Genomic DNA, 24,287 nt, shown 5'->3' on the forward strand with positions numbered 1-24,287 from the left:
CAATTTTGGTTCACGAAAATTTTCTTCTCACTTCTAAAAATCTGATGTGCAATATATTATTCTGTTCATAATCGCATCAGTTCTCTAGTGTTCCCTGCTGGAAGCTTTTTGCTTTCTATTTTTCATACTGTTTGCTTTCTTTACTATCCAGAAAGGGGAGGTTAGGGCAATCTCCAGGTTTTAGGTACTCTTCATACATGTAAGTGATATAGTCCCTTCCCCCCCTTTTTTTTTTTTTTTAATTTTAAATTTATTTATTTATTTAATTTGTTGCTGTGCATGGGCTTTCTTTAGTTGCGGTGAGTGAGGGCTACTCTTCGTTGTGGCGCGCGGGCTACTCTTCGTTGTGGCGCGCGGGCTCCTCATTGCCATGGCTTCTCTTGTTGTGGAGCACTGGTTCTAGGTGAGTGGGCTTCAGCAGTTGCAGCACATGGGGTTGTGGCACACAGGCTCTAAAGCACAGGCTCAATAGTTGTGGCGCACAGGCTTAGTTGCTCCGAGGCATGTGGGATCTTCCTGGAGCAGGGATTGAACCCAGGTCCCCTGCAATGGCAGGCAGATTCTTAACCACTGCGCCATCTAGGAAGCCCAGTCCTTTCCTTTCTAATGAAGACCTAGATGTGTTTGTAACAAATTGAGTTCACTTTTGAAATAGCATGGTTGTACTGTATTCCATTTATACTGATTGATAAGACGTAAAAATCCAGAAGAAAGAATGATTTTAGAAATTATCCACAATCTGACTTTAGACAATTTTATTCTCATGGAGAAACATGATGACATAAAAGGACTTTTAAGTCTTTTTTAATGAGTCAGAATAATCCGTTTTAGCTGATAGTTTATTTAATATTTAGACAGTTGTTTGAGTGTCACAAGGAGCCATAGAGCACAGAATGGAAATTATCATCATCGTGGTGGTGTTTTGTGTATGAACAGTTAGATGCATTTGATACCTAAATTAAACAAGCAGGAAAGCATTAGATCAAATATACTGCAGACCAAAATAATGTGGCAGGTATAGTTTATACATGAGGGTTATGAAAAGTTGCATACTTTTAAATTGTGTATAGGACTTCAAAATTTTGACCATCAGTACAGTATCTGTATTTCTCAATTGAAAAACCATTTTAATATGTAGATATATAACGCTAACTTCCCAGCACAGGTATTTCCTTGTTAGGCGCAATAATAGTGGAGTGAACCACAGTTTTTACAGATCTTCTAATCTAATCTTGTACATTTTCTTAAATATTATAATTACCTATTTACTCTTATAATCAGGTAATCAAAAAAAGTAAGCATTTAAAAGCCAAATACACATTTTTTAAAAAATAGGCTTTGATTGACTGTTACTAATTGCATTCTTCGTCTTCGTCAAAGAATACAGTTGGAAGCTGTCTGCTTTTCTATGAATTAACAACAGTATTTTATTTAATAGTAGTGGAGGAATACATAGGATTTGAAAAATACCATTGCTGTAGGCAACCTTATTGCTACTACTCAACTGCATTTAGCTGGAGAGATTATAAAAGACCAGGATTTGATGTTTTACCATTTGTTCTTTTTATTACTTTTGACACAGAACACTGTTTTTATAAATCACTTTTTTTGGTTATCTTTGCACATTTTTTAAATTTAATTTAATTAATTAATTTGTAGATTTGCTTTTGGGTTGCATTGGGTCTTTGTTTCTGTGAACACCCTTTCTCTAGCTGTGGCGAGTTGGGGCTACTCTTTGTTGTGGTGCCTGGGCTTCGCATTGCAGTGGCTTCTCTTGTTGCGGAGCATGGGCCCTGGAGCACGCAGGCTTTAGTAGTTGTGGTACATGGGCTCAGTAGTTGTGGCGCATGGGCTTAATTGCTTTGCAGCATGTGGGATCTTCCTGGACCGGGGATTGAACCTGTGTCCCCTGCAGTGGCAGGTGGATTCTTAACCACTGCACCACCAGGGAAGTCCCTCTTTATGTTTTTAATAATAGTTATTTTGAGCACATTTACTTGTTTAAAATCAGATAGTAACACTTGTGATTTTAAGGGCGATACAGCCATTGGTTTCCCAGTAGATTTTTGAGTTGATAGCAGGGAAGGAAATGATAGGAGACACGTGGGGGATTCCGGGTTGTTCTAGGGTAATTCTGTTCATGTGTGTGTCATGGTATTTTAAAAGATATTTCTATAAGAAATCAGTTCCTTAAGGTGATGTGAAAACCAGGAGGGGAATCATTTAGAATATTATGAAAATGAGATGATAACAGCTTTTCCAAGAGGGTGTTGTGCCTGGCATGCCAGAGTGTGTGGTTATCCTGGATTAGGTTTTCGTGGCTCTGTACTGCCCTCTGTGTTGAAGTAAACTCCTGAAGGGGAAGGTGAGTATGCAGTTTTCAGAATGGAAGGAACACCCAGTATGAAGGGGAGCACTGGGTAAGGTGCAGAGACATTCATTTTGAGTTCTTTTTTTCTTTGGCCACTGGTTTGGTTTCTTCTTTGTCCTGTGAAATACTGGTTTGTCTAGTTCAGTGTCCGGACAGCTAATCTCAAGTCAGTGCATAGAAGCGGGGCTTCTTTCTGCAGGGCTCGCAGAAAGAGATGCGTGGGGGGGGGGCAGGTATAAATTAAAGATGGGAGCTCTCTGGCAACTGTTGGAAAATTATAAGGTAGCTCAGAAGTTAAGCACTTTTCAGCCTTGTCTCTTTTCTTCCTGGTACCCCTTCTTTTCCCATCATGGCCCTCAGTGTTTTTAAAAAAAAAAAAACTGGTTAAGAAAATTATTTGAAGATGCCAGTCTCAGTATTCACAGCTGAGGTTATTTTTCCTAGGAGATCCTACCAGATTCAGCCCCACTTGACAAACTTGTTATGCTCTTGAGAAGAGGAGCTTACAAAGCTCCTGTCATTGCCAGACTCCAAACTCCTTATAAACAGCACTAACCCACCAGCTCAGGTAGAGTCATCTCTGGTTTTCCACTAAAGTGGTTGCTGGCTTTGGGCTCTGCCTCCCTGCACCTGTCCGCCTGCAACTCTCAGCTACTTCCTGACACCACCACGCAACGAGAGGTGCCTGTGTCCTTTTCTTTCCCTAAGGCCACAGATGACATAGATAGCTTACTCCAGGAGAGGCGCAAACAGTAAAGCTTGCACTGGGGATTTTCTTCTAGGTACTCCTGGATGTGGGTGCTCATATTCTGAGTGAACTGAGAACGGGATAGCACAGTGGGACTACTCTGACCCCTCTGGAGTTATTTTTCATGGTGCCTAAATTATGTTTTTTCAGGTTTTATGAATTCCCAGGACATCAGTATACACATAAAATTTAAATTTATGTCCAAGAAACAGGTTTAAAACCAAAACTTTCATTACTTAGTACTTTTAAATCATATATAAAAATAATGAAAATTGATATTTTGTATTTAACAGAAACTCCCTAACATTCTAAATGCTGCCCTTTGGAAGCAGGTGACAGTTCCAACCTAAGTATTAAAATGGGGAGAATGGAAACTGAGGAGAAAAATAGATTCAACATGAAGTAGCTCATACTTAACTGGAAGGTAGTTTGAGTGTCCACTGCAGCAGTAGAGAAGGAGGTTATAGTCAAGCTGAATAGTGTGCTCGCTGAGAGCTTGAAAGAACCTGTATGTGCATTGGCAAAACAGATGGCTAAGGTGCATGTAGCTATCATTTAGATGGTTCTAGAGAACCATCCTGTAGCATAGATTTCCACTAGTGCTTTTTGTATGTTCTCATGAAGTTGGAAGCAGATCTTCACTCTTCAGTCTTATTTTCATTATGTCTGCAGATTTTAGAAGATAAACTGCTTTCAGTTGGGCAAGAGATCCAAACACCTGGCGTTATCAGTTAGCCTTAGCAGTTGTTAGCTCAGTAGAATGTCAATGCTCTTTTTAGTATGAGGGTTAAAATATAATGCATGTAAGGGGTTTGGTGTGTCATGGTATTAAATTCTAATAGCTCCTTTGGGATCATCACTTTTCAGTAAAAGAAACTTTGTTAAAAACAGCCCCATTGTATTGCAGGTGATCAGAAAACCTGCCTTACAGAGCAAGCCTGGGGTATTTGTAGAGCTGAACTTTAGAGTTCCTCAAAAGGAGAGACACGAACTGTGTCCCAGACGTGAATTGTACCTAAGTATTTACCCAGTAAATACTTAATGACTTAGTTAATCTGTAGTAACAAAATTATACAGTATTACAAGCTTAACCAGTCAGTCAGAATTTTTAACAGCTTACCTGGGTTTTGTAGTATAAGTCCTTTAACTTATGGAAATTAGGACACAGTTGTAAAGAGCAGCACAAGAGAAGCTGTGCTTATTGCATTTCCAGAAGTTGCTCCTATCTTAAATGACACAAGGCTTTACTTAAATGTTTTTTATTTGAATTTACTACATAGTCTACATAAATATCGTAAAGAAGGAAGACCCCAACTTTAAAGAGAGGCTTTTTTTTTTTTTTTCATTGGCTGCGTTGGGTCTTCGTTGCTGCTTGCGGGCTTTCCCTAGTTGCGAAGAACGAGGGCTACTCTTCGTTGCGATCCACAGGCTTCTCATAGCAGTGACTTCTCTTGTTGCGGAGCATGGGCTCTAGGCACACAGGCTTCAGTAGTTGTTGCACGCAGGCTCAGTAGTTGTGGCGCACAAGGCTTAGTTGCTCTGCAGCACGTGGGATCTTCCCAGATCAGAGATCAAAGCCGTGTCCTCTGCATTGGCAGGCAGATTCTTAACCACTGTGCCACCAGGGCAGTCCCAGGGCTATTTTTGTAAATGTCTTTTCGACACCTGGTTTGGAACTCAGAGCACAGTAACCATGTAAGTTGGCAGAACACATCATGTAGTGAACTTTGATTTCAAAGCTAGCTTGGGAAAACTTAGGTAACCTTGTACTAGAAAGTTAGTATAGTGTTAAACAACATAGGCAGCTGTGTTCTTTCTTGTGCTGTTATCGGGAAAAAGGCACATTCACATAGGGATGAAGAAATAAGCAGAGCTTTTCTGAAGGCAGGAGAGCTATGGCAGTGGGCAGGTTCTTCACTGCGTTTTAATTTTGCTTCAGAACTTTTAACTCCTCAGGTACAAGGGTATTTTAATCTTTTCAACCATGATTAACTTCATAACTTGACTCACAGCTATAATAAAGGAATGAGGAATGGAAAAGGGAGAAGGAGTTTTCAAGTAATGACTGGACAAAAAGCAGGGAATTGCAGAAGCATGGGCGCTACAGCAGGGCTTGTGTGTCAGAAAAAGTGTGGGTGCCTGAGCAGAAATTAACTGAGTTGTGAGAGTCTAGGTCATTCCTGGGGCGGTTATAAAGGACAGCTTGGACAAGGAAACGTCTGCTGGTCTTTCTCAAGACGTCGTACATTCCTAACTTCTCAATGTGTCTCTCCAAGTATTAACCAAAAGCATTACATCTAATACGTCAGCTATGAAGTAGTGCTTTCTGAAGTCATCTGATTCTTGGAATAAAGCATGATGGCTGTCAGCATAATAATTTAAAATACGGCCTCTGCCCACACAGACCTGTGGCATGTCTAAAACCAAACTAGCTCTTTTGACACGATTGGAGAAAAATGCAAGAAGGAGTCAGGGCTTTGTGACTTGAGGTAGGCCTTGAAAAATGGGTGTTATTTCAAACAGTGGATGGGATGGGAAGGAATGGCATTACTTGGAGGAAGAGACATGAACCAAGATGCAGTGTTAAAAAGAACATGGTAGGTGGAGAGGATGGTAAGGCATTGATTGTTGTGGAAAGTAGTGGGAAATAAAATTGAATCAGCCAAAGGAGGCCAGATAATAGAGAATCTTTAAAACCAGAATATTTGTGCACTTGGTTTGGTGGACAATAAAGAGAAGTGTTTCCCCCTGTTCAGAGGAATGACATTTTCTCCACCATCATGCCTCCTAGGCTCTCATTTGGGAAGGGAAGGACGGTAGGGTCTGAGTGATTCTGTAGTTCTTTTGCAACAGGATGAACTTAATCATAATGATTATGTGGATGAACGTGGATCAAAGAAGGCTAGAAATTACAAAGAAGCTTTTGCTGCCTGTTGTAAGACCATGATCATCAGAGAAATGATGCCTCAGACATTTGGTGTCACCAGAAGGTAACCGAAGGTGATATAGGGAAATCACAGCTTTTGAACGTGTATTCTCAAAAGGAACATGTTTCTCATGAGTCTAAAATTAGATCAGAGAAATAAACGAGTTTGTCAAGTTTGTGATCCAGAAACCTAGTCAAGAAATGCCAGTTGCCAAGGCAGTTATTTCATTGAAGGTGTTGAAGAAGCACGGTGTCGCAGAATCTGAGGTCAAGGGCAGTTTCACGTGGTCCGAGAAGATGATGCATCAGAGTGGGTCATCCTCATGGTGAAGAATCAGCCTAGCTCCTCAGCAGCTGCTGAATGATTTTGGTAAAAGACCAGTCTCTCTATAATGCTGCAGTCTAGCTTTAGTGAAAGCCAGGTTATATGCTGGATCAGATAGGCAGTTTTTTTAAATGTATTTTTCGGTAGCAGTGAGCAAAACGGGCAAGAAGTGTGTTATAAAGCCTATCCAAAAAGGAGTGGGGGCTTCCCTGGTTGTCCAGTGGTAAAGAATCCACCTTCGACTGCAGGAGACGTGGGTTCGATCCGTGGTCGGGGAGTTAAGATCCCACAGGCCACAGGGCAACTAAGCCCACATGCCTCAACTGGAGAGCCCGTGGGCCACAACTAGAGAGAAAAGCCATGAGGCACAACCAGAGAAGCCTGCATGCTGCAACTAAGATCCAATGCAGCCAAAAATAAATAAGTAAATAAATAAACTTTTTAAAAGGAGGGAGAGAGAGAGGAAAAGAACTCACCACATCATGGGAGCTTAACTCCTCCTCTCTTGTTTTTAAAGCACTATACAGTAGCCAGACTGAGAATGCCATCTGGAGGGTTTGTTTCAGTTCAAGAAAGAGGCTGGGGGGAATCCGAACTGGTTTTAGACTAGTTGATAATTGTATGGGGCGCTTGCTTAAAAACAACCTGGCATGCTGAGTTTGGATTTTTTTTAATGCACATAGCCTGTCACAGGGAAAAAAGTTTTGTAAATTCAGAAGTGACTTAGCATTTATATGTGGAATAATGACTTCAGAAGGAATGTTCTAGACATCGGTCACACAGGTGACCACCTGCGTTAAGAACCTACACTGACTGGTTGCTCGCTGGCCATCGTGCGCTGGGACCATGAGGGAAAATGGAAACTTCGTTATGTCTTTGGCTTGGGATCGCACCTCAGTACGTTGCTAAAAGCTTCCAGAGGTGCTGCAGACAGAAAGCAGGATTGATGGTGACCCTCAGTGGCAAGATGAAGCAGAAGGCAAAGACTCAAGCAATAGCAAAGATTGCTAAGACTGAGAATAGCAAGGACATTTGTAAATAAAGATGTGGGGGAGAGGTAGCAAGTAACAACACTTGGTGTTTCATACAACAGGGTATTATTTTTCACTATCATTGTATATTTAAACTATATTTACCAAACTTTCTAATTATAAAGTAACTGGGAAAAAAATAAAGTAACTGGGACCCTTGTTAAAATACAGATTCTCAAACCTCCTAGAATCACTTCCTAGGCAGGGATCTAGGAAACTATATTTTAAACAAATGCTCCAGTTGAATTATATCCCTAGCCAAGTTTAGGAGACACTGACGTAAGCCGATTCAGTGAGCCTTAATGTTGACAAACTGTTGTAATTTTTAAAAATTTTTATTTTATTGAAGTATAGTTGATTGTTAATTGTTAATAGTTGTGTTAATTGCAATTTTCTTATTTGCGTGATAGGTATTTCTGGAGCATGTGGCAGAAGTATGATAAATATTAATGTTGACAGTACTCGTAATTTTAGGGTTAATAGCTTATCCTTTGTGTGAAATTTTCCTGTCCTATAAAAGGTGTTGCTGTCATCTCGTGGAAGTAAAGATACACTCGGAGCTAAGCTGCATGTGTGCCCTTGGTTGCGGGGTGGCATCTCTCTCTCCATTCTCACCTCTTCTGTGTTTCTCCTGCCCCACTTTGCTCTTATTTTTCTCCCTTCCTTTTGTTCCCTCCATTACTTCTCAGAAAGCACAATCTTGAGTTACCAGAGTTTTTATCCTAAAACACGAGTTAGCTTGCTAAATATAAAATGTAAAAACTTGCAAGTGACCGGGCCTCTGGTCACATCAGCACTTAGTTTTCCCTGCCAGGTCCTCATCTGAATTAGCTTCAGGTGGCGCAAGTGGGACAGCATCTTCCACTTGATTCTAACCTGGTCTCTTGATTTTTCTGTGCCAACTGCCAGATTAGATGATCCCACCCCAGTAATTCCTTATCCTTGGTAATTCTTTATCCCTGGTTACTAGGGACGTGTTTGTTTTTGTGTTATTTCTCTCTGAATGAAGTGGTCTGAATACTTTCATCCTGCTTTATCCCTGTAGTGAAATCTAAAAGATTTTAAATTACAGAACTGAAATTAATGTACAGTATTGAAGGAACTTGATTTTCTTTCTATTTTACATCCCTAGCTCAAAGGTGCTTTCTAGTTTGTAGGAGATTATCAGTCTTACTAGGTCATTCTTAGTATGTGTGAATTTCCTGTTCTGTCTTCCTTCCAAGAATACATGTTCGCAAGGAGACTTTTCTCATCTAAGTCTATTTACATACATCCTTAAAGTCCTGCAACTTCTGTAGCTGTCTTTGTGCAGTTCAGGTTATGCTTAGATTTTATCCAAAGGCTAAATCTAAAAGGAAGTATCTTAGGAGGAAGATGCCTTTTCCTTTTGGTGGTTATTTTCTCTTTGGATAAAAATCTTATATGTGCAACTGGAGGTTGTTTCTGCTTCTCCAAACCTTGTCAGTCTTTTTGCTTTTAGCAAATCTGGTCACAGTTCCCAAACAAGAAAGAAATCACACTGTCCTGCATTTCTCAAAGAGTTTAGTCTAGCTAGACAAGACAGAAACATGTGAAAAGTAAAATAAGTGTATCTGACTCTCACAGCACAGGAGTGCTACAGACAGTAAAACCCAAATTCCTGCTAAGGAGAGAGTTGATAATCTGTAAACTTATAAACAGATCCAATTGCTTTTCTCTCTGACACAGAAAAAATGACCACCTTTCTGGCATCTTCTGAAAAAAGCACAGGCATATCTGTCTATTTCTTTCTCTCATTTGCCTCACAGGTACGTCCCATCGTGACCTCCCTACTTCTTTTGCACACTGTCATGCTTCAATGCTATTTTTTATGAGCATCTTTAGGTTTTCTTGAGGATACTCCTCAGAGTCCTGAGGCAGATAATCAGGACAGCTGACTGTGTATTAAGAGGAACTGGGATCACATCGGAGTTTCCAGGGACTTCTGCTTTCTAGTCATTCGAGATGGGGGTTTGTGTTCGCTTAGGCTCTAGGAATCAGAGTAGTTTGTTTTCCCCTCCGTATCCAGTATTGTCCTTCCAAGTCTCACCTTTCCCCTGCCCCCTCATCTCCAGTGCCGCTCTCCTTTCCCACTCTGCTGTGAGCTGGCAGTAAGGTCAACCAGATGCCCAGTTTTACTCCAGGTGAAAGAATTTAGGCCCATGACACATGTATTGGCAAGATGAATCCTGCCCTCAGCTCTCCTGTCCCCTGGAGGGGCACAAGCCGAAACCTTTTGCTGTCCAGGTCCTGGGACTCCCTTCGGTTGTGCTCCTTGCATCAGACCTTCCTTCTCTGGTCTGTTCTTTAAGGTTGAAGTTCTTCATACTTCAAGGCCTCGCTACAACTCTTAGGCCATCATCTGCCCAGTTGGATTTCTGGAAGACTAAGGGCCTTTCCCCCTGAAAATTCCGCATTCTTTCTATCCTTCTCCTCTCCTGCCTCCTATTTCACCACTTCTGTTGAAACTCCTGTTTCAAAAACCACATTCCCAACCTGTCAAGCTTCCTCTGCCTGTGGACACATCATTTAATTTCTACTTTCTCCTTCTATCCCTCGCCCCCAGGCCCACAGGGAAGTTGTCTTCTATTCCTTGGCCTTGCTCTGATCACAGACTTTTGTCCTGCCTCCCGTCCTTCTGGGAAATAAAGTTCTAAGGTGGTCTCTCATCCCCCTTCTCCCCCCTGGAAGTCCCACTCATGAGTTGATAGAGCTTATTTGCATATTATCAATAGTCATTGTCTGTCTTAGCATACCACATTCAGAGTATTTAAGTTTGTGCAGTTGTGTTTTTAATGAGAGCTTTGCTGTCTTGTTTGGCTATTGGCTCTCAAGTCTAGCTTACTTCGGGGAAGCTTAATGTCTCAGCCTTTACCAGTCAAGACTGGACTTAGACATGAATGTGCACTAAATAGCACACTAAAAAGCTTTTTTTATGGAAACTGTTTTGCTAGACTGTGCAGATGAATCAGCCAGACTGTCAGAAAAGTCTTTGCCAGCGCTCAGGTTTGACGTGTGTGTTTAGAATTGTCTGCCTGACCCTGGCAGACAGTCTGCTTCAGTGAAGAGTCATAGCGTTGATGCCTGCGGTTCTTGTTCAGCCTCCACGGCTGTTCAGCAGTTCAAGGTTTGCTGTGTTTTTGCCTGGTTAAAACTTGGTCAAGGTAAAGTTTACAGTAAAAGTTGTCTAATCAGTGTTCATCTGTAAGTAAATCTGCTTTCTTTCCTCTCATTTCAGATTTGTCCAATATGTGCAGCGTTACCTGGAGGCGACCCTAATCATGTCACGGATGACTTTGCAGCTCATCTTACACTTGAACACAGAGCCCCTAGAGATTTAATATCCTTTCGAGAGGCAACAAGGGAAAAAGTTATTTGTAACGTTGGTCATTTTAATGATTTTTGAGGACAGTATCCCCAAAGAGACAAACTAACCTCCAGTTTATCTTAGTTGATTTGACCTTTTCCTAAAAGTGACTAAGTGTTGAGGTGCAATTTCTTATTTCTTTTTCTGTCCCATGAACCGTGCTCAGTACGTGAAAGTTCACTTGCTCATCATCTTTAATTCATTAGCATCAGATTTTTTTTAAGACAATTTGACCGAGTTATAAGTCTTCAGGAGGGTATTTTCATACAAAGGAGTAAAATGCTAATCCAGATTAAACTCTGGTTCATTAACTGTGTGGAGGTGGTATTTGCCTGCCGCCCTGTTCTCCGTTGCCTTATGACCCTGTCAGAGGCTGGATGGTGGGCACCTGTGCATCGTGGGGCTCCCTTCCCTTTTGGAGTCTCCTCCTCCAGAGAGAGCCCTTTCCTTCCCAGCCTCTGAGTAGGAGAGCGTAAGGTCAGGTCCAGCTCTAGGTTCCTTTCCTGCTTTCATTTCTGCTTCCCCTCCCAAGCCAATCTCATGACAGTTCCTGGCAGTATTCCCTAGAGTCTCCAAGAGATTACTGGCCCACCAAGGTAAATTAATTTTGTAAACTCAGTGCTTCTGGTTTCAAGCTATGAGTTGTTTTTCTAAAACTATCACCTATTAGTGTAGGGTTCTGTTCTCACGTGAAGGTTTTAGCGTTCATTGCAGTTAGAAGCAATTCAAGAGCTAATCACAGCCTTCCTCCCTGCCAGACTTCATTCTGATTCCTTTGCTCACCTCCTGGCAGTCATAACCCAGCCTTAGGCTTACTTTAGGAGGAAGCTGCTCTGGTGGTTTTCTTGTCCTACAGCTCCCATCCCTTGCTCACAGTTTCTGATTTTCTAATTAGAAATTGGGCCATTTAGAGTTTAGGGAAAGATAAAGATAGGAAACCATCCAGAGAAATCAGAAGATCAGCCTGGACTGAGCCAGTCTAGGGCGAGTACTGAATGAATGGAGGAACCCACTCTTCCTCTCTCCTAAATGCAGGGGACGCTAAAAATGAAGAAAGTGGTGCTTGCTTGTCGTCCCATCCATCCATCCATCCCCCCCCACCCCGCCCACCAAGAGAATATGAAAATCCACATGGGCCAAGAATACATTCGCCTTTGAATCGCTTCTCATTTTGTATAAAAGAATCCTGTAACAATACCCAGAGTTAGGCTTGATTCATGCTTCACTCCATCTTCATGGAGAGGCTAGGCAGATAACGTAAAACCATGCCACTATCCTGCACTTTTTCAGCAAGTTCGAGGGCCTCTAGTGAAATTAGTATCCATTCAGTAGAATGTCGCATATCCTCTGCCTCCATTTTTATAAGATTTTTATGAGTCTTTCATTACCAAGAAAACATGAAATTATGCAAAATACAAGAATAAGAGAAGTCATATGTTGCATTTTAGATTACTAACAAGTATTATCATTAAGTTCTAGAAAGCAAAATGTTGGCATAGCAGTTTTCCTGGAAATACAAGTAATTTTTCAGGTACCTCAAGTACTAGTATGTGGTAATTTTGTTTCACATGAGGGAGTGGCTTGTTTCGAAGCCTCTTAAGCACCCAAAATTTTTTTTTAACTACTTTGGCGGAACTCTTCCTAAAGTGCACTTTTTACACTTTTTGAAAGCAGTGTGATGATCATAACAGAACTTTCTGTAGAATCCAAGCCACAGTCATAAATGCCACCATGAAACAGTGTACATTACGGTGGCACCTGAGGGCTTCCTGGAGCTGCCCACCCTGTCCCCACATGACTCCTGAGCCGTCAGCTGAAGAACTGGGAAGCCAGCACAAAAATTAATCTGCATTTTATAGCTGTTCTGTTGGCTGCTTTTTTTTCCTTTAATTTTTGTTGGTGTATAGTTGATTTACAGTGTTGTGTTAGTTTCTGCTGTACAGCAAAGTGAATCAGTTGCACATATACATATATCCACTCTTTTTTTTTTTTTTAGATTCTTTTCCCATGTATTGGATGATTTGAAAGAAAATCTCTTCTGCTACAGTATCTGGTTCCCTCAGTCCCCCTCCCCGCTCGCTCCTCCTTGCACACTCACACTCGCCTGTGTGGAAACACAGTGTTGTCTTCGTGAGTTTTGGCAGCTGTTTGCTCCTCAGGACCTTCTTCAGTTTAACTTACACGCAGGTGTATAAGACAGTCAAGGCTGCTAGAAATTTGACTTCTTAATAAATGTGCTGCCACTCTTTGTGTCCACTTACACAGGAAATTCAAATTTGGTTTTCTGCTTAGCAGCAGCATGGGAAAAAAAAAAGTTGAGGATAGATTAACACTAATAGCCAAAAGGAGTCTTTTGCTCCTGAATTTAAATTATTTATACTGTTCCTTTCTCATTACAGATGGTCATTGAGATTTAATTAGCCTATATATTCGCACAGCTCTCACCAGATATAAAAATTGATGGTTTTTATTTGTGATTACTTTGATATGAATGTATATGGAATTTAATACTGAGATCAGGATAAGGGAATGTCTCACCTTGGATGTCTGGTGGGACAACGCCTTTCACCTCATCTGGCAATGGTAGGAAGAAACTTCTTCCCACCTGGAGAAACTTTTTTTTCTCTTTGAAAACACACACACACACACACCACAGTATACACACACAGTATACCCATATTCACATGTTGCTTTATATTTGAGTGTCTTTTTTTAGAGTTAATAGTCCTCATAGGTAGAGTTGTACCATTTGTATTCTAAATGAAATATGCTATTTTAAAATGCTTATAATTTGGGAAATCTGCATGCCTATCTTGCAAGGGTTCGAGTGATTTTTTTTTTCTTTCTGTGAAATATTTGAGTCCTTTTCTTAACTTTGGAGTTATGATGAATCGAGTGGCGTTCGACATGTACGTAGAATGTTTCACCCTGGCCGGGGATTAGGAGGTCCTCGTGCGCGTAGATCAAACATGCACTTTACTAGCAGTTCTACTGGTGGACTTTCTTCTCAGAGTTCATATTCTCCAAGCAATAGGGAAGCCATGGATCCTATAGCTGGTAAGTTAGTTTCACGTTAGTAAAGGAAATGGCTGGGGATGGGGGGGCTCCCTTTAAGAATTTTTGATAGGATTTGTGTTCTTAGTCTCTCATCACACTCCTGTGCTCCTTGACAACATTCCCCTAAAATTTGTAAGTATAAAATATGTTTAAAGTAGACCATGTAAAGTAGTTCATAATATTTGGGCATTTCTTTAAGTACTTAGAAGTATAAAGATAGTAAGGAATGGTCTATGTTCTATTTGTGGCCTCCATTGAAACCCAAGAAAATCATAGACGATTTCAGAGTTGAAAGAAAGACCTCCAAAATGCCATTGTTCCCCCTCCACAAGCACACAGATAAGAAAACTAATTGACAAGACTAAAGAATTAAGCTCTTCTTGTGGAAGAAAGTCAAGTAGGAATGTCTTGTCCTTGCCTTGATTTGACAATTATATTGTTGTGGAACATTCATGTTTTAACAGCTTGGGAAACTCTTACTTAAAAAAACAACATTTGAACATGTAGTTCATAGCCAAGTCTAATGTGCCCTGGAAATAAATTTTAATGGTGGGGAGCTTTGCCAGCCTGGGACTGTGGAAAAGGCAGTCATCAACTCCATGTAAGCCCGGTGGACCATCCACGTGGGAGAAGGCCATCCCTGCACCTGACTTAGCTGAGGAGGCAGGGACAGAGAGCCGCATGGCTCTTGGTGAGCACAGCCTCGTTCAAACAAGGGAGTCTAAATAGGCTGTACAGTCGGGAGCCGGTCAGCCTCACTGGGCATCACTGGTGGTCCTCACTGCAGTGGTGCTCTGGGGCTCTCACACAGCAATACCAGAAGGTTCCAGAGAAAGAAAGCAGAGGCAAGTGTACAACAGTCACAGTTAGAAATGATGCAGGTCTCTCAGAGTCATTCAATTGTTAAATAAATGTTCGAGTGCCTACTACGTGTCAGGTCCTGTTCTAAGAACCAGAAACACCGTAAAGAGTACACTTGATGCCAGCTTTCATGGAGCTCGTGTTGCGAGGGTTTATGTTATGATTGCAGCAGTAGACGCACCACCTTTGTGTACAGAAATACTAAGGGAAAGTATAACTACATCAGCCCATCATGCAAACAACTTAATTTGCTCTGTTTTGCTTAAAAATAATTATGGGTGAGCTAATATTCATAGGTATTTGCATTCCCCATACACAACAGTTCTTGACTCCAGGAGGCATCCTTGCTAAAAGGTATTAAGCTCCAAGCTGAAACTGTATGTTGCCACAGGTCTGGTAAAAGAATGATCTGTAGCGTTTTGTTTTCCTCATACTGAAGTCGACATTAATATCTTCATTTCCATTGGCAGAGCTCTTATCTCAGTTATCAGGAGTGAGACGTTCTGCAGGAGGACAGCTGAATTCCTCGGGCCCTTCCGCTTCTCAGTTACAACAACTGCAGATGCAGCTGCAGCTGGAACGGCAGCACGCGCAGGCGGCACGGCAGCAACTGGAGACTGCACGCAACGCAAGCCGGCGTACCAACACAAGCAGTGTCACCACTACAATCACACAGTCCACAGCAGCAGCCAACACAGCTAACACAGAAAGCAGTCCGCAGACTATCCAGAATTCCCAGTTTCTTTTAACAAGGTAGTTCATTTGTTAATGTAACTTTGAGAAGTGATATTTTATCAGCACTGCACAGTCTGAGATGCTCTCTTCTCTTTTGTGCTTATATGTGTTCCTAAAGACTCCGCCTTTGATCAGATCATTAAAACTCACAGATCTCTGATCAAAACTGTATATTCAGTATTTCCTTAAAAATATGAAAAAGAATAGTTTGTTTTAGATCAACTAGGAATGCTGATGGTCTTGTTCTAACATTGTCTCATTATCTGATATGAATTTCTTTTCCCATATTGCCCATAAAACAGAAACCCCACATCACTACATGTATGGGACATATTAGATGCATTTATTGTCATAATTAACATTGCTGTCTTTTTATTGCCAATTTCAGTCTGCTGTGAAATATCCAAAAGTGCGAGAGAAGATTTTATAATGTGGTTTTCTCCTGAGAATTTCTAAAGAAGTGGAATTTAAATTTTTGTGGTTAGCATACACAGAAGTAACTGTTTAAAAAAGTGGTTTACCACAGTGTGAAATATACTAGTGCACACAGTGAATGGCTGTGCTGCACGGGGTAGAGTTCTTGTTTGCTTCTGAAAACTCTCATCAGCAACTGAATATGTTCCTCTGCTGAGACCTCATAGGCATTTGAGGTGGCTTTTAAAAATAAGTAAAAGAATTTTAGAAAGAGCAGCAATGAGTAGGTGTAGGCTCAAAAGATAATGAACCTGGACTAATTTGAACTTTTAATGGAATAGAGAGGAATATAAAGTAAAAACTATAAAATGAAGAAGAAAATTAGTGTAATATAATCACTTATCTCCACAAAGTAATGTGTGTGACAATTAGATGTTAGAAGAAAACATTTCTATGTATATTTCTTTTATCTCATGCTTTTAAACATCTCTGTGAGTACAGTGGCATATGTATATAGTTGTAAATAACATATTCTGGGTGCAGAATAAAAAATGTTTGCAGATTCCTGCAAATAGGACCCCTGTCAAGAGTGCCAGCTTTTACTAGTTTGGACCTTAGTCAGATCACTTCGCTTCTCCAAACCTCAATTTTATCATAATATCCCATGTGAGTTTTGCCTCGTGAGAGTGAGAGTTGTTTTGCAGATGAAATGGGGTACAGGTATGTGTATGGGCTGGCACAGTATCTGGCATATGGTAAGGCCCAGTTAGTGGGACTTACTGTCATTTGTTACGGGTCTAAGGAAGAAGTGTCAAGTGGGAACTTTACCTTTGGATTATTTCTGCAAAGTAACTGTGCCTGATTATTACCAGAAGGTGTTGCTTCAACATAAAGAAATCACAGAGCCACCGATCTAGGTACACCTCAGAAAGGAGCCCTACCAGTATGTGTGTCTGCTGAGGGTTTACGGGGGGGTGGAATGAATGTCTTGCCCCACTGCCCTTTGGAAAAGACATCCTCCCACCTTTGCTCCACTCTGGTTTTGTTTTTTGAGCTCCAGACTCAGTGAGCTTCATCTGGGACTTTTCTCTGTGTAGTTGTTCCACATGAGACACCCAGCAACCACAGGCACAGTACAGGTGGCCTCTGAGTGCTTTCCTTAGATTCTGGTTGTAGCTTCTGCAAGGCCCCCTTCTGTCATCTAATACCATACGTTGCATAGTACCTTGCAGTTTGTAGGCTACTTTCCACATGTTTATTGTATCATTAGATCCTGACTCATATGATTCATCTAAGGCAATATTTCCCCCAAAATATTCCCTGGAACTTTATATATTCTAAGAAGTATAAATATTTATGTTCAAGTTTTTTTCCTGATGAATAAGTTTGGGCAAAGCTACATAACAAAAATAGTTTATTTACTGTTGGGCATCTCAGAACTTCAAATACATCAATGTGCATACTGAGAATCTTCAAGGCCAGAGAGCGGCTGTGATGTTTCCAAGGGGAAATCCTTGTCCCTGGCCACACAGCTGTCATGTGATATGTGTAGGGCTCAAGCCTTATCTTTAGTCTCTTTGACCAGGGGCAGTTCCTGTTGCCTTGGAACTGATGGTGGGACATGGTTTCTTTGGGATCCAAAAACGGTTGACCTTTTTAGACAGCAGTTGTGTAAGTGTCTGTGTCAGATTCCAGTCTCTTGGTAATGGAACCAGCACATTTGGCTAACTCCAGGTTGAAGTTCTTTACAAGCTTTGCAGTTACTTCTAGATCCCAAATGAAGTTTGGCCCATCAGGAAATCTAGCCCTAGTACCAATTTTATCTACCGCCTTAGGAATGAAACATTTTCTCAGTTATTTCCTAAAAATCAAAACAGTAATAGTAAAATTACATGATTTCCAAAGGTGTGGGTGCCTCAGCCTGCATGTTTCTAGTTTGCCTGCTTGCTATATAAATACAGTAGTCCTTTCTCTTTATAATAGGTTTGACTTCAGTTTGTTTTTCTTTTTAAGGCCTTTTCCAAAATTAAAGATGAGGAATGGATTTCATTTCTTAGCACTTTCAAAGTTTTTGATAGAGAACATGTAGCCTGTTGCTCAGTCTTTCATTAGATACTCTCCTACATCCTTAATTTGGTTTTAATTATAAATGTCATCAGTCATTTCCTTTCGATGTGGATTTAATGGCTTTTATGTAGTTACCTTCCAGCTCCTTTTGTGTTTAGTTCTGAAATCTAGATCTTTTGTTTTCTAAGCCATAGAGCTGATCGTTGAGTGGTTTTGAACTTGATAGCAGTGAGATTTTTGAGTAAGTCACTTAACCTCTTCAGTTTCTTCTTCCTATAAATTGGTAATAACGACCGAAGTCGTAGGAGTTAAAAAGCACTGAAAACAGAGCCCAGAGGGAGTGCCGCACGCCCCCTCCGCGGCTACCCTGGGCCGCCCCCGTGCCTTCCCGCAGAGGCGGGACCGCAGAGAGCAGGTGCCGGCTGTAGGCGAGCATGGGCTCCCAGGCGCACCTGGCTTCTGCGGGAGAAGCACCTGTCACGCCTGCCTGCTGGACCTCCTTTCACTGTCACCATCTTCTCCTTGTTTGTTACTCTTCCTGACCCCCGTGCTCCAACCAGTTTCCCTTTCTTTCTTTGCCGCTAAAACTGTCAAGAAAGAAAGTTAGCACTGAAACTAAGTAGAATTTTGCATGTCACTTAACGGGTTAGTAATAAAAATTTAACTGTTACCATCTGCCCAGTCTCCCTGTGGATGACCAGGTTTCCCAGCATGACACGGAGCTCCTAAGTGCCTGTATCAGATGAGCATACCGGGCCGTGATAAACCATGGGTTAGCCCCGTGTCATGGTCCTTGGTAGGAGAAGTGTAGGTGCACACATGCTTGTACATGCGTGTGTTTGTATGTGTGTGTTTGCCCTCTCAGGCTTCTGGACGTATCTTCATTTCAGGAAGAATTAGATGGAAATAATAGAGAAAAATCAAGGGGACTTTTAGGATTTTTCTCTGTTGACTATTCTAGTCACTAGAGATTTTGTTTCTGTGACCAGGGTTGCTACTTTTCCTCTTTTTACTACCCACTAGTGAAATTCTGGTTAGGAAAATCACTACTTCCCCAAGCATCTAATCTGTTAGAAGTTTTGTTTTCCTTAGGAAAATTTTCACCAGTTTTCTCTAAAGGGAGTATGAGAAGTCAAAATGTATTTTTTCTCATTGAATCTAATTAAAGCATAGATTTGCACCTCAGGGTAACAGTATTGCTACAAGTGTGGGAAATTCATCTCAACATAATTAAGGAGGTAAATTAGAGCAAGGTGTTTCAGTAATGTCTCAGATTCTGTGAAGCTTGCACAGCCTAAGACATTGTAGAAATTGACCAAGCCATTGTTCATTGACTCTTTACCAATGAGGTTTTTCTTTTTAATTTACACAGGTTGAACGATCCTAAAATGTCTGAGACAGAGCGCCAGTCCATGGAGAGTGAGCGCGCAGACCGCAGCCTGTTTGTCCAAGAGCTCCTTCTGTCCACTTTAGTGCGCGAAGAGAGCTCGTCCTCAGACGAGGATGAACGGGGGGAAATGGCAGATTTTGGTGCTATGGGCTGTGTAGATATTATGCCTTTAGATGTTGCTTTAGAAAACCTAAATTTAAAAGAGAGTAATAAAGGAAATGAGCCTCCACCACCTCCTCTTTGATGACATCCCAATTCGCAGACAATGTCCTCTGTGCTGTATTTGCCAATGAAAGTGGACAACAACTATCTTGGGTTTGTTTGGTGATTGTAATTTCAGGTCTGTCACTCTTGTTACATTGTGTACATTCAAAAGGAAGAGAGAAAATATATATGATAATCATTTCCACTTAACTAATTTTTACTTCTAGCAGGTAAATGTAGGTAGCAGTGCAGGGGTGATCTCTGCTTCCTGTACCTTGACATGCAAAGGCTCTCCTAATACTCCACGTTCAAACTGAAGAGGAAAATTGAGATCTCTAATGAAGCTGCTGTGTGTATTTATGAATATTAATGAATAAAAACTGCTTGGATGGTTTACCTTAACTACTGCATGAGGTTTTTTGCAGCGTGCATGAGTTTTAGTGACCTTGTTATTTAAAAAATTTAAATACAAGGAGTAAAACTTAAACAAAAATAAAAGCCCAAAGCTTTCCCAAACATTATTCAATGGTTACACGGCAAAAGAGTTACTTGACGAAGTAGCTTTTGAATAATGTCTGCCTGAATCACCTTTCTTTGTGTGCCTCCTATGCACAAGCCAGCTCTGCAGTGGAACCTGGGGTCTCAGCCGGTGTCGCGCTCCGCCCTGTGTGACTGTCCTGTCGCCCTGTTAGTCATCTTACCGTGTGGAGCTCAGCCTGTCTAACTCATCCATAGAAGATACACCCGTCCAGCTACTGCGGGAATCTGCTGCAGGCGTCTGTGTGCCCTGAAAACAAATCCTGTTCTGTTTGTTTAAAGTTTTTACTTTTTGTGGTTGTTTAAAATTTTTTTCAATTGTTAAATATGTTTTATTCAGGTGTAGATGAATTTCATTTATTCACTGTTCAACAGAGTTAACCTGAATTATGTTGTCTTTGTTTTTGGAAATCTCACATTCTCAATCATACTTTGCGTTATTTATGTATTTGCTTCATAGTTTGCTGAGATAGATCAGTATCAGGGGAGCTTTGAGGATTTGCCTTCCCAGACTTTGTCAATATATTACAACCAAATTCTTAATGCTAACTTTAGTACCTTTTATTTATTGGGTTTTTTTCCAGCATAAAAAGTAAAGCCTTTTAATTGAATCATGCCACCTATATGCCTATATTATTAATCCTATGTGTAAAAAACAAAAAAATGTACAGCTTTTTTGGGTTTGTTTTGGGGTTTGGAGGGGCCGGGATATTTTTTATTTTCTGTTTCAGTTTTTGTGCATAGACTTTCACAATAGCTCCAAGGCAGGGACAGTGGGTTTGGGGGTTGGGGGGCAGTTTCTGGAATGTAAATTTAGGACTTTTAAAAAAGGTGCGCACAGCTTCTGATAAATTTATAACTAGACTTAACCTAATCATGTCTTGTTCCAGTGCTCTCTCTCCTCTGAGCCCTTTCCTCCGTCTCCCCTCTTCCCGCGCAGTCCTTTCCTTCCCCGTCTGTGTTTCTCTTGTTTCTTCAACACGACAAAGCATACAGACTCGAGCACCCTCCGGTGTTCTCCCGAGAACTGTGAAGTCCATGCTCATCCAGATGTAACCAAAAAAGACGTCACCCCATATTTCTAAAAAACTGTTGCTTCTCCTCCTCTGAAACTTCAGACTCCAACAATTTCCAAATATCCTAGCTTTGTTTTCTTTAGTTTCTGTGATGGAAAATGTTTTAAAGAAAAATTTTACACCAGGCTTCTGGTTACGCTGGAAGTCCAGTCCAGTAGGATTTTTTTTCTCAATTGGTTGTTGAGACGTTTCAAAAACCAGTTTTCAAGCTGTGGTCTTTTCACACACATCTTCTGCACATACGTCACACATTTCAATAAAGCATTTTCAAGACTGTTGACCACTTGGATTTCTTTGGTGTTGGTGAATTAGCCTGACCATTATTTCAGAGATGATACATCTCTTATCCAGTTTTTGTTGTTTTGATTTGTTTTTGTTTTTTCTTTTCATGCTAGAGGTCCTGATTTTGTGTGAATGCATCACCTTGAATGTGAGAAACAGAAATTGCCAATTATGTGCTTTCCTTTTCTCCACAAATTCTGGGAAAATGTAAGATCCTTCCTTTTTTAACATGGTTTGAGGGAACAACTGTAAGTCCAGTCAGGGCAGTTTAATTTAGATGATCAATTTGACACTTCAGAAGACCTAAAGGTTCATAAGATTCCATCTCATATAGAATACTGTATATTAATTATTTTTTACCAGATATTTTACAAATACCTCACCTCATCCTGTATGTAATCAATAATAATGTATTAGGTTAGAAAGACACAGATTATCAATATAAAAAATATATTTAAGCCCTTCAAATTCTTGTGTCCTTTTTCTTTAGTTTCTGAATTAACATCATATTTATTGGAATTATTGAATAAAAATAATTGCGAAGACTGTGATGTAGAGGAGAGAAAATCAATATACCATTGTTTATTTTGGCTAAAGCTTTAAATTTCTAAGGACCAGTTCCTGAGTTTTGAGAGGTTTTTGTTTGATTTGTTGAGTTTTGAGTGTCTGTAAGTGTTCTGCAGTGCTTGTCTTTACTTCCTGTTTGCAAATAATCTAAATCTTTCTGCTCAAGAGGTTCTGGGAGAAGTTGAATGTTGTCATTCATAGGGAACACCCCCTCCCCCCCCCAGGGGAAAAAAAAAACTGATAAAGAGGAAGATCTGCAGGGAATGTTTGAAACTATATTTGTTTCTATTTCTGTGTAATGTATGGGCTAGAATTCCTGCTAAACTGTAACTGTGTGTAGGGGTTTGTGGGCTTCCCACTCCTGGATATTTAATCACTGAGAACAATGGAATTTTGGAATTTGACTGAAATAGTAGAATCTACCTCATGACTTCCTCAGATTGTTTTTTCACTCATTTAGTTTTCTAAAATATTTCAGCTCTTTTGAATAACTAGAAATGCCTATGCTTTTATGGCCACAGTCATAAGATGTAATTTCTATGATTGGCCACAGTGAAATATTTGGATTGGTTTTTAGATCATATTGGTCTTTGTTTTTCTTTTTTAAACCACTGAGTTGGAGCCTAGGTTTGTTACGTAGTGGATTCTGAATTCATTTAAAATTAGACTCAGGCAATATAAGAGAAGGCCCCTCTCCCTATGACCCACAAAGAAATGTAGTTTGGGATAGTAGATTATATTATTAGAATAACAGAAGCAACACAAAAATCCATCCTTCCCATTATCCTCTCCCCGCAACTTTTTCCCTCTCAATATTTGAATTTTCAATAACGTACAAAGAGATTTTATAATACTAAGCCTGTTGTATTTTTTGTGGTCTGTGGGCCACAGTTAAAAAACTGGTAAGGAGTTCCAAGAATTCTCTCGGTGGCCCCTTGCAGCAAGTATTGCACTTCCCTTGTGTATTTTACTCCATGGCTCTTGGGAGCATCACAGATTGCAGTAACTCATAGCTCTGTTTAAGGTCATATAAGGAAAGGTGGTCAAGAGGACAGATAGTGAATGGAGGTGGTTGGCGAAAAGAGGTCTTCTGAATAGGTCCTTGCCACTGAAAGTATCTGGTAAAAAATAGGTAAGTCTACTCTAACTGGAGTCTGATATGGTTAGCACAGCCCTGTGAAACAGCAGGTGTGTAAAAAACTATCCAAGTAGGTGCTAAAAGCTCTTTAACGAATGTATCATTTTTGTAGCAAAAAGTCCTGCATCAGTGTTCATGTTTCTCCCTTATTTGCAGGCACAGTTTTGGAGGCACGTGCAAAATTGATTTCATGTGCAGTAATAAGTAAAATGCTAGGTATGATTCCCAGAATTATATGCTAAAGTTGTGATGTCTGGCGCAAAGGTCATGCTTGTCCATGCTCATTTTATCTTTTATGTTATTTTATTTTACTTATTGGGGGGCAGGGGAGGGCACGCTGCTCAGCTTGTGGGATCTTAGTTCCCCAACCAGGGTTTGAACCCAGGCCCTGGCAGTGAAAGTGCCAAGTCCTAGCCACTGGACTGCCAGAGAATTCCCTGCATGCTCTTTCTAAAGTTTCACTGGACACTTCAAAACCCCAAACCGGACAGTTTAAAACCTAAAATAATTCTCTGCCTGAGAAATGGTAACTGAAGCCGTATGTCCAGGTTGAGGTGGAGAGAGGTTAAAGTTGGAACGTAAGATGGAGCAGCAGGTTCCAGACCTTGTTCATTTGTGACAGTGTTGTGGAATTCTGTGGCTTTGAACATGGCCTTAATCTGAATAAATTCAGTATTACACAGTATTACAAAGACAAATTTAGGTTACTTTGTTTTTCAGAATAGTGTAAAAATCTCGTGCCATCCGCTTCGACCTTGTTTGAGCAGTGCTTTGTCTTTGTTTCTGATGAGTACCCTTGGTTATTCTAGTTTTCAACCCATCTCTGTCAAATAATCATTCTGTAAACAAATTGAGCTTGAGTTCCTTATTTAAGGAAGCCTATAGCCAGCCTTGCTAACTTGGTTAGCAGATTCCAACATGGAATATTATTCACCTCTCAGGCTGGTCCAGAACCGAAAATCCACATGACATTTTAGTCAGTTGCTACCAGGTGGGTGGTGCCTTGGCTAGCCTCAGATTACAAAATACAATGCTCCCCTCAAGTTCTCAGGGTTTACAGTCAGTTGAACTTTACAGCAACTAGTGAAAGAGAAGGTTCAATTTAAAAGAAACCCTTCAGTATGATTTTGTGTTCCTGATTGCTGTCTTTGGTGTACAGGTTGCACACAGACA

General features: G+C 40.7%; 1 protein-coding gene across 2 annotated transcripts in view; it reads left to right on the top strand.

Annotated features, from left to right (window-relative positions):
• Nucleotides 1-21,405, top strand: part of KCMF1 (potassium channel modulatory factor 1) — a 72,451-nt gene extending 51,046 nt beyond the window's left edge. For both annotated transcript variants that reach the window (XM_057741899.1, XM_057741898.1), the window contains 4 exons: nucleotides 10,658-10,759; nucleotides 13,672-13,843; nucleotides 15,175-15,457; nucleotides 19,293-21,405. In XM_057741899.1, the coding sequence (XP_057597882.1) occupies nucleotides 10,658-10,759; nucleotides 13,672-13,843; nucleotides 15,175-15,457; nucleotides 19,293-19,554 (819 nt within the window). In that variant the 3' untranslated portion in view covers nucleotides 19,555-21,405. The remainder of the gene's footprint in view (nucleotides 1-10,657; nucleotides 10,760-13,671; nucleotides 13,844-15,174; nucleotides 15,458-19,292) is intronic.
• Nucleotides 21,406-24,287: the final 2,882 nt, after the last annotated feature.

This window comes from Hippopotamus amphibius, chromosome 7 (genome assembly GCF_030028045.1).
Source record: "Hippopotamus amphibius kiboko isolate mHipAmp2 chromosome 7, mHipAmp2.hap2, whole genome shotgun sequence".
In the NCBI taxonomy this organism is placed as follows: Eukaryota; Metazoa; Chordata; class Mammalia; order Artiodactyla; family Hippopotamidae; genus Hippopotamus; species Hippopotamus amphibius.